Source organism: Myzus persicae, unplaced genomic scaffold, assembly GCF_001856785.1.
Source record: "Myzus persicae strain clone G006 unplaced genomic scaffold, MPER_G0061.0, whole genome shotgun sequence".
Taxonomy (NCBI): Eukaryota; Metazoa; Arthropoda; class Insecta; order Hemiptera; family Aphididae; genus Myzus; species Myzus persicae.
This window is the reverse complement of record NW_019102984.1, coordinates 288,053-299,212: the sequence shown is the minus strand read 5'-3', so window position 1 is coordinate 299,212 and position 11,160 is coordinate 288,053. Positions and strand designations below refer to the sequence as shown.

The 11,160-nt window shown below is 43.9% G+C and overlaps 1 protein-coding gene across 5 annotated transcripts in view; it reads left to right on the top strand.

The window, feature by feature from the left end:
- The first annotated feature begins 436 nt into the window (after positions 1–436).
- The window catches only part of LOC111033528 (serine/threonine-protein kinase MARK2-like), a 49,037-nt gene continuing 38,313 nt past the window's right edge, over positions 437–11,160 (top strand). For 3 of the 5 annotated variants that reach the window (XM_022314308.1, XM_022314306.1, XM_022314311.1), the window contains exons 1-2: positions 438–1,563; positions 2,645–3,793. In XM_022314308.1, coding sequence (XP_022170000.1) covers positions 1,018–1,563; positions 2,645–3,793 — 1,695 coding nt within the window. In that variant the 5' untranslated portion in view covers positions 438–1,017. Of the gene's footprint in view, positions 1,564–2,644; positions 3,794–11,160 lie in introns of all 5 variants that reach the window. The other 2 variants (XM_022314307.1, XM_022314310.1) reach the window with 1 other exon arrangement.

Sequence of the window (11,160 nt, the reverse complement as noted above, 5' to 3'; positions counted from 1 at the left end):
AAACGTTGACGACCACGGCAATAACTTGACGAGTTACATATTTTATTATTATTATATCGTTATTTTATTATTACACATCAATAAAACAACGAAAAAAATGTTATGACGTCGTGCGCGATGTCGAAAATCAAAAATGGTTTCCGTCGTCGTCGCGTTATTGTGATAATAGTAATAATATTAATAATAATTTTATATTATTATAATCGTAATAGTTGTTTGCCACACTGCAGCAGCTGTTGGCTGGCGGGCGGATCGCCGCCGCCGCCACCGCCGTCTCAGCGACCGAGCGCGCGCGCGGTGTGCCGCCTTGGTAACACCGCGGCGGCGTGCTGCTATGGTGGCGCGCGCGTTATCAGCGGCGGCGGCGGCGGCGGCGAGTCCGTACGACGACCGACCGACCGACTGCTCGAAGGCGGCGTCGGCGGCGGGCGGCAGCAGCAGCAGTCCGTTTCCACACACGCTGTGTGTTGTAGTCGGTGTGTGTGTTTATCTCGCGTCACGTTTATTGTGTGAACCGTTCGCGGGCGGCGCTCGCGCTCTGACGCAGTTATTACCGTGTGTGTGTGCATGCGTGTTGGTTCGCGTGACACAATTTGCGTGCACTAAGACCCCATCAGCCGACGCTGTGAGTTTCCGTCGGCCGCGGGCATCAGTGGCAAACTGGGCACCGGCGTGCGCGCGTTTAAAATTTTGTCGACCGATCGTCGACCGTTTTTTAATTCGATAAGAGATAGACATACACTCTGCGCGTGTGTGTCTCCGTGCCTCGTTTTGTTTTTTGTTTCAAATTATATATATTTTTCTTCCGGACTTCGACGGGACGACTTCATCTGACGTCGTCACGAATGACCGAGGTGTTATGAAATCGGGCGGACGTGTGTCCGTCGATACGTTTGTAGTTGTGTGAGTCCTACGTCGGGCCCTCGCACCGACCTCTACGCATCGAACGCCACCCATCAACCGCCACACCCGTGTGTCGTTATCTTGTCGCTGGTGTTGTCTTACGGTGGTGCGACGATGATGGACGACGACGACGATTACAGCAAGACATGCGGTCCCGTGTTGGACCGCCGAAACCCGGTGAACCTGGACGAGCTGTTCGTGCCGCTCGGTACCAAGTCCAAGGAATGCGACAACCTACTGGCCGTGGCCGAGGAGGTTTCCGGGGACGAAGACGACTTGGCCGTCGTTGAGACGGTTGCCGCCAAGGCCACGAGCTTGGTGAATGACATCAACACTAGATTTTCCAACGATTGCACGCAGACCGTCGGACCGTACTTGGACATGGCCGACCCGTCGCGCAAGGTCAGCGTCCGTGACCTGTTTAAACCTCTGGACTTTAAGTCCAAAGAGGTGCAAAACTTGGCCGAAGAACGGTCGTCGGACGACGACGAAGATGACCACCACAACGCTGAGGGCGGTGGTGACTACCAGACGACCAGTGCAGAACACGACCAACAGCAGACCCAGACCTGTGGGCCCGTTCTCATCGACAGTAGTAGCTACATCAACTCGCCGGCCAAACAGCAATTGGAACGGATTTTCGATCAAAATCCGGAAGAGGTATTAACCCGTACGACATTACACGAATAGACTCGTTGGAAATTATATATATTGTTGTGGTTTGGGAGACAAATTCCCCCCCCCCCGCCTCTCACAAAAATTAATTTTTTCCCCGTTAATTACCTAAACCACGACAACTCCGTCCCGTTAATGATAATATTAATAATAATAAAGCGTCATATTATTGAAGACGACGACGGCGTGGTGTTGACCCTTTGCCCCTACCATCTCACCAGGACGGAACTCTTAGTTGCTTTTTTAGTCAGTAGCTAAAGTAGTTGTGAAGTAGTATAACAGTTGAAGTAATACAGTTAACATTATTCCGAGCTTCGAGTTCAAGCGTAATTTTCCAAGCCGTTGAGTTTTGCAGTAATACGATATTTATAGTATTGCAAAGTTGACGCTCAACGTCGTCCATAAAGACACATTTCGAGATCACTAAGGAGAAACACTAATACCGTCGCCACCAACGTTGTTGTGACACTCAAATCTTATAATAAAAAAAATACCGACGGCATATTATACGTTCTCTTTTGCACATTCACGGTATATGATCGTGCCTGGCTATCTCTCGTGACAATATCTTCGGCTAATCGTTAGCCGTCATAATTCACTCGAAAACTTGAGCTATCGAGATACCGTAACTCTCGGCATTAAACGAAATTATAATACCCGCGTAACACCGGTAGTCAAGCTCTGCGGCCTTGGACGTCATTATCTACTAATTATGACACCTGCTGTATTATTCGTTTGAAACCGTTTCGACGCGCGTACAATACAAAATACAATAGTACAATACCTCTATGTACATAATGTATGTGTAATCGGGGCAATGAAATAAATAGTACAATATTGTTATGCGTATATCACGGTCGACGGTATTGTTTTTGTATTTCGAGCCAGCTATGTTGTCGTCGTCGGTGGCGGCGGCGGCTCGTGTGACCACTTGTTTCCAACGAGTCTATAATGTGTGTTGCCATACGCACCATTATAAAATAATAGCACATGTATTGACGTGTGCGATTGCGCGATCGCATCGAAACACACGATGTGTATATTGACCACGTGTATTTCCGGTTAGGGTAACGATGATCGTGAAAAGGAACAACAACAACAGATGCAGGATGAGCTGCCGCGACCACCATCACAGCTGGACGGTGCCGACGGAAACGCCGCCCAATCGTCGGCCGAAGACGACGACGATGGCGACGATGAAGACGGTGGATTACAGCGGCCACCTGCTAACCCCGACCACGGTATATTGACCACCAAGGACGGCACACCGCTGATCCGGTTACGGAGTAAAAAGTCCATAATGGAATCGAGGTTCAAGCTCACCATGCGCACGTGGGACGATGTGTGGAAGTCGACGGCTTGGGCCAAGTTTGCCCCGGACAAGCTGAAGAGCACATTGCAGAGGTCGACCCGGAACCAGGGAGAGCTGAAAGCCGGTGGCGACGCGGCATCGAAGAAGCCGACCGCCACGGCCGCAGCGATGGCCGCGGCGGGAACTACTGCGACCGCGGTGCCGGTCAAGAAGAGCCGGTTCAGGGTGCAGCACGTTCAGATTGACGACCAACCGTCAGTGATGGTGTCCTCGGCCAAACGGTCCCCGAAACCGCCGCTGTCGTCGTCCAGCGGCAGCAGCGACACGGACAGCGACCGGCTGCCGGCCGGCCTTCCCATGATCGAGAGCAACCTCAACGAGCTGACGATGGTCGAGTCTCAGCTGAAGAAGCTGGAGAGGGAGCACGAGGCCAAGCACCAGCTACTGACACCCAAGAACGACTGCGCGGCAGAAAAGTCGGGGTCGACGGCCGACGATGGTGGCCACAAACAGCAGCACCAGCAGCAGCGGGGCGTCGGTGGCGTTGGTAGCGGCACCGGCGGCGGTGACGGCAAAAAAGACAAGGCGGCCGCCCCAAAGGTGGGCTCCAGGGCCGCGGAAACGCACTCTAAGCGATTGGGCTGGCTGAAGGCGTTCCGACGCAAGTCATCAGCCGACACGAGTTCGGACACGGCCGCCGCCGCCCCCAACCCGCCGGCCGCACAACAGTCGGCCAAGCCGGCCAAACACAAGCAGCAAGCGGCCGCGGCCAAATCGTCTGCCGCCGGTAGACAGTCGTCGTCACCCAGACAACAACAGAAACAACGCGCATCCTCGACCGCCGGCGCCAACAGGCCGAGGCAACAACAGCGAGCTTCGGCAGGGCCGTCCACCGCCACAACGGTAAGCGACATGACAAATATTGGCGCGACAAAAAATAATTGGTTTTTTGATTTGGTTTTTGTGCGCGCGTGTGTGTGGATAATTATCGATGTATATATTTTTTAATTCGATAAAGACCCAAATGCCGCAGCTTTCATCATCCCCTTGCGTGTTTCTCCGATATCAAAAACGTGACACGATAGTTCTGGGGGCGGCTCGACCGTCGGTCGTTGGTAGCGAACGGCACACGCAAAAATTAGACGTACGCCGCTGCCGCCAATATTGCGCAACTGCACGTTTTGATTACAAGTAATGCGATTTACGACGGTTCGTTAAGCCTTTGCCACCATCCTTCTCCGCCCCGTCATGGCGGTTCAGAGCTCCGTCGTAGGCTTGGATCGACGTGCAATGTCGATGCGCTGGGTGGTGGGCGAGGGCGGCCGTCTAGTGCTGGTCTTATTAATTATTATCGCATCGAGTGGCGACGGCGTCCAGATAACGAATGAATATTATTGTCATTTGTCGTAGTTTTGTACTTTTGTGTATCTTGTTTTTCCCCTCTTATCGTTCGCTCGTGTAAATAATAGATAATAATAAATATAACGGATTACTATCCGCTTTGTTAAACTGTTTGTCACACGACAACACGGGACGGACTTGTGGTACATTTCGAAATCGGTCTCGAGTGATGTTGTTCTCGTCGGGGAACTTGAAAAAATAAATACGGAAACCGAGTGAGCACTGTGTGTGGTACCTAAGGTAAACAGCGTTTGTGCGTGTGGCGTTAAACGTGCCCGCGTACTAATCGCCTCCCAACGGTAATATATTTGTTGACCTTTATAAACGAGAATCTAGGCAATAACTGATAATATTTCTAAAAAAAATATATTAATATGTTTTTACGGTAAACATATTACTATTGTGGACGTTAGCATTCGGCGGCAAGATAACGCGTAAAACGTTACATAGCTCTAAACTAATATCGCTGTTTTTGCTATCGTTAGTCGTTGGTGAAACATTTTCTAGTCACCCGTTTTATCCACACTATTTAAAAATTATTTTATCCGCCGTAGTGGTTTATACACACGTATGTGTGGAAATCTCGATTTTTCGCTTTGGCCGTCCCAAATGTTTTGACGGGCACCGAACGAACAAACACAACACGTGTTAACCGCTAGCAACGAATATAATATTGTTATTTATCTTAATCTGATGAGTTCTGGCACCAGAGAAGAAGTTGGATTGATTTTTATTTGTACATAAGACTCGTGTGTTGTTTTGTGGCGAGAGCCTGCGCGTGTGTGCGTGTGTGAGCTATGCCGGCTACCAAGGTGTGTGTGTGTGTTAGTAGTTTGTACACTGGCCTGTGCCCATATTGATTATGTAAAATCGTAATAATAACATACTTATTACTTACACCACACGCATAACATGTGCGTGCGTGCGTCCACGTGTGTGTGTGTGTGTGTGTGTGTGTGTGTGTGTATACATTCTCTTGGCGTTGCCAACCAATGTCTCGTATCTAGTAGTGCACGTAAATATTATAATATCATATTTTTCTCTTGCCGATTATTATTAGTATAAATTATTATTATTACTTTTACGAAGCATGATGATTAATTATCGTTGTCGCGAAACGTTTTTCAAGAAACGATAGCCGTCACCTTTGCCATACAATGCACCGCTGAATTAGTCACGACCGTTTTTTTGCCCCTAAAATGTTGTTTAAAAACTATTTCTAGAAATCGCCACGGTCGTCGTCGCACCTGCGTGTTGCGTGCGCGCGCTACCGAGATTTTTGCTGCGTCCGTAATCGTCGCGGTGACGCGCGTCGTCTCGTAATCTTGTGTGCGCTGTACGCGCCGCGCTCCGATTATAGGTAAAACTGGGATACCATGATTGCGTTTGGCAATCGGAAAGGGGAGTAGAAGTTTTTATTTTTGGCACACATCGACACAACTATAATAATATTATAATATTACACACTCGGGTCGTACGTACGCGGGCGCGTCGCTGACCACCGCGCAACCACGACGACGGCGGCGGTGGCGTTTTTGTATTTCTCCGCCTCGACTACGACGACGACGACAATATTAATATATTCGACGACACGGGCACTGCACACTACATAACAATATTAATATAATATAATATATCATAGTTTCAGCCAAGTTGCGGAATCATGTTTTAAAGGTCCCTAATGTCATTACGGGTTTGTGCCCGGCCGACGACAACGACAACGACGTTTGACGCGCGCGGTCGGTCGCCTTTCAATCAAAAGCACTCATCGTTCGTCTTTCCGCCCGCGCAACGTCGTTGTCATTTTATATACTCGCGAGACGCACAAAGCAACGGCTGTTCTTTTTTTTGTATTGCTCATCCGAAACACACGCTCAATTTAAATTACATTTAGCCCTTACTCAAAGGTTGCCGGCGGCGGCTTGTTGAGTCATCGACACGCGAAAACACGTTAGGTGAACTGCAATAATATTAGTAGGCCAGTGCAGTAGAAATGTTGCAATGCGCTCGTCGTACGTACGTACGTATGCACTACATAATAAATAATAATAATAATTGTATTATATTATACGATTTCTGCTGCGTTGATCATTATTATTTTTTACGTTCAAACTATTGTCTGTTGTCGCCGTTGTCCGGCAAGGTCGCGCCGTCGTCGCGGCAGCCACGCATCGTAAAAATACGAAAACATTATGATAATAACGATTTGAATAATATTAAAACTGACTAAACTGCGCCTTGCTGAGCGCCGGAGACGTTTTTCGATGCGTGTGCTCCCATAGCTATAACTTTTTACTCTACCAACGATTTGGACTACGGGGGTCATAGTAATAATTATAATAATATCACGTGTGCGAGTGTGTATTGACAGAGGGCGTGAGTGGGGAATTTGCGTGGTCCTCTAATCTGGTCTGGGCAAATGCATTGGTTTTTCTCTAAAATACTCTTTTTATACGACGTTGTAGTGTTGTGCGACAATGCGCAGCGTGCGACCGGTTTTTGGGCGGCGGGAATTATTAACGACTTGACTGGTTTTCGTGTATTGAGTGTGTGAGTATATTATAATATTATTACATCACGCATTAAAATATTTTCGCGTGCGGTCGTCTTTCGTCCGTTTAACTTATAATAATGGTTTTTTTTTTAAATATCTTTGATTTCCGCCTTGAACGTCGCAGGTACAACACGATTTAATATTATTGTAAACGAAAGGATAATGTTATGTTCGTCACCGTTGCACGGCCGCATCGTCTTGCGTGGCCTTTAAATTTTTGTCGTTTCAAAGCTGGACAAAAACATTAATAATATAACGTGCAATACTGCTATTAGTCCGGGAAAGAATGATAGCAGCGTCATTTTTATTAACACGCGCGGTGTTGCGACACATTTGTTTGATTAATAAAATTCAACTAAAAAAAAAACAAAACATTTTAACATTATTATGTCATCCCCTTTTTAGTTTCTCATAAACGTCGTGCACTCGATTTTATTCTCGCAGACCTTTTAATTTATTTTTTATTTTTATTTCTTTCAAGTATCATTATACATTACTCTGTTAATATGCCGTGTACAAGTATAATATTATATGGTAAATGGTTGCGACTCGGCATTATTGGAATGTGCAATAATAATTTTTCTTTTTTTTACATTTGAATATTCTTATTTCTTATTGCGTACGGTTGAAAACGGTATTAAAATAAAAACTGTATGCTCCGTCTGGCTATTATATTGTACCATCGCGATGGAAATAATTCAGAGTTGTATATTACTTTTTACTCCTTTAGATTCGCTGAATAATGTAAAAAATAAAATTATGGTCATATTCTTTAAATAGATACAGGTATATACAATTATATGGGTAGTCTGTTGCAAGTTTTGACCTCGTAAAAAAACTTTTTATACCCAGATTTACCTTTTCATAATGCGCAATTTATAATTAATATTGATTATTTGAAAATAAATTAACAGTTTCAATTTAACGTTTTAAAAGTATTTAATTTTAATACATAGCCACATAGGTGCATATTATATTATTTTATAAAATGTTCTAAATCGTAACTTTCATTATAATATATTGAACAAGATCAAAATAAGTATTAAACACAGAATATGGCGTCTGACAATATATTTTTCCAAGCCATATGGTTTATGTTTTTAATGTTATATTTTGTAATTTAAGCTACGTATAATTATCTCAGTAAATCGGTTATAAATTTAACTAATCGAATACTGTGCTAAGGAATTACCTAAAGTACTTGTAAATTTACTTTTTATTTAAAAGTATTATGTGTTCGACATAATTAATTGACATGTTGGGACTACTAATATTGATTATCATAATTTTCAACACATTAAACAGCTAAATAAAAAACCGATTTTTTAATACAACCACTCATAGTTCAGGGTCAATTAATGTTATCGAATATAACGTGGTGTCAACATAATATATTATGTGCAAAGTGCACATTTATTTTGCTAGACGGTTATACATTTGATAAATTTTATATGGTTTTACTGCATTGTTATTAGCTTAGTTACTTGCCCCTCGTTGTATACAATTTGGGAATAACGATAATTCAAATTCAAATTTAATCAAACAGAAAACGTATCGATTTCTACTAATGTAAAGAGGATTTTAGAAATTAAAAGTGATTATATTATAAAGGATTAAACCAAATTAGTTTAGCATATAAATGACCAGCTTGACGGGTAAAGGCATGCATTTACATAAATAAGAAGGACGATTTTCAAAAATTATTTAATTATAATTATAACGATCCCACTGTGTACGTATTATAATAGTTTTCTAATTTAAGTCGACGAGTGTGTTGGTGCGTGATCGAGTGAAACCTGTGAAATATCTTAGGAAAGCAAACGTCTAAAAATATCAATCAATTAATGCACACAGACACAGTATCATTGAGTATAAAGGAGACCGCTAGTTTGATTAAAACTCCTCAAAACCGTTTTGATAGCTTATTTGTTACCTAACTGCCAAACAGTCGGGTAGTGAAGAAAGAGTGTGAAGGGTCCTTGAGTTATTATTTATTCTTGGGTGTTCTCTCATCACGCGGCATTTATCGAACTTCCTCTTACTTTTTTATTCATTCCTTGGGTGCGTATATTACACGTTATATATATCATAAATTTGTTTATTTTTTCACTCCCACCGGTCGATTTCAAAGAATCCATAAAATTAATAACGACAACAACATCAACAACAACAACAACAACAACAGTTACAGTAATTATTATTCAATTTTATTTTTTTTACGTCTAAAAATTGGTGTATGGTTTCTCCGAGCAATGGTCGACTATGTTGTCGACGCGGTAGAGAGAGAAGGTGCACGTACAATATTATTATAATTCCAACGTGGCCGTGTCGATTGCGTTCGGAATGACGTCACCGAAAAGAAGCCGTTTCGTGATCGTCGGGTCCCTCCCCACAATGCCCTGCGGCAGACGGGTTCTTCTAACGCTGGTGGAATGGTGAAGATGTGGCATAGCTTCTTTTCATTCGGTCGAGTTTTTGACTTAAGACGGCTTTTCGTGTCCTCTATGGAAAATCCTCCTCCGTTTTAAACTATAAAATAGGACCTAGTCGCGTCGTTTTTCATCCCTGCAGCTGTACACACGAATATTTTAATATGCGCTGCAAACATGTAAACTAAAAGTCACCGCGCGACCCTCGCAGGGGATCTTTATGTTGTGCGCCACCGAGTCTGTGTCGGGGGACATGGTCGAGTGAGTAATACAGTAGGAGGGCGTCAATGAAACTTTCTAATCGATATACACAACATACACCGCGATTACCGCCGCCAACGTGGGTTGCGTGGTCGCTCTATTGTCGCCGTCTCCGTATATTATTTTAAAATATTTTGTATTATAATAGTATACATTACGACGGCAATAACGATCGGTCGTGTGTACATGTTTCGTGTGCCAGCGGTAAACAATCAGACCGAGCTAGTGTAATGGGTAAAATTCTTTATTTCGTATACACCGCGTACGTATTATATTTTCCCACCGACGTTCGCCCGTCTGTCGCTCCCTCTTTCTCGCTCATTTTTTTCGGAGTAGGTCATTGTCTAATAGAAAAAAAAACATAACCCTTCTGTATGATATCGTCCGATCACGGTGTACCTACTACCTACATGATGGTCGTCCTATAAAATCGATATTGGCAGTCGGTACACTTTTTTCATCGACTTTTATTATACGCTCGCAATAAAAATAACTCGTACGTGCTCGTCGCCCGTATATTTTTAATACGTGTCTACTCAGCCTTAAAAAATTATTACTATATTATAATAATATAATTACGTGTACTTGTACATTATTGTCGTTATTATTATTATTTCACTCGTAAAAACAACAATATTTAACCGCCGCGCCGCGGTGGGTGCAGCCGTATACACAACTCACGCCTATATAATATAATACCATAAGTAGGTTGCGATGCGCACTGGTCGTTGTCGTCTGAGGGTTTCAGCCGTGTTCGGAATCATGAATGTGTTTACGTTTTTTTTATTGTTCCACGTTTTGTGTTTTTACGTGACGAAATAATGTCATCCTTCGCACCCACGCTGCGTTTGAATTATTTCCGATACCGTTTCGTTTGTAACATCAGATTACACTTACGCACGTACGTCACTCGTAGTCACAAGAATAAAAAAAAAAAAAGTTGAAAGGACATTTTGATATTAACTACATTTTACGGCTATTGGATTTTGAAATGCCGAGGTGAATTATCACGGTGAGGTAGTATAGCGGTTAGATTATCTGCCAATCCAACCTTAGATCACTTTATAGCATTTATAAAGTCGTGCCCTATCCATTATTTTATTATATTATGTGTGCACGCACGGTCACTCAACAATGATATGAATGGGATGAATCAAATTAACGTCGTTCGGCTAGGCCGGACGTACAGGCATTAAAGTTATTGTTAAACAATTGTTTCCAGACTTCTTTAATCGGAATATAAACTTACAACACACCTCGAATAGTCCGTCGTCACCGAAGGCTGAGCATTTTCGGTGCAGACACGATTTCGTAGTCCCTTTCTACTCCGCCCCCGACGCCACCGACCATGCCACTATCCCTTTCCACCAGTCCCACCCCCGTCGCCGACTCCGCCACAATGCCGCCACCGAGCACGCTGTTGTGTGCGCGAACGGCATTGTGAAGCTTGGCCCGACTGTCAGGCGCCCCATGTTGCTTGTAATCGCGTGTATGCATACTGGGTGGGTTACCCGGAGTTTCTCTCTCACTCCATGTGTCTACATATCCCTCTCCCTCTTTTTGTCTCTATCACTCTCTCTTTCTCTTTGTCTCTATCTGCTAAACACAGGGCGTTTATATTGTTT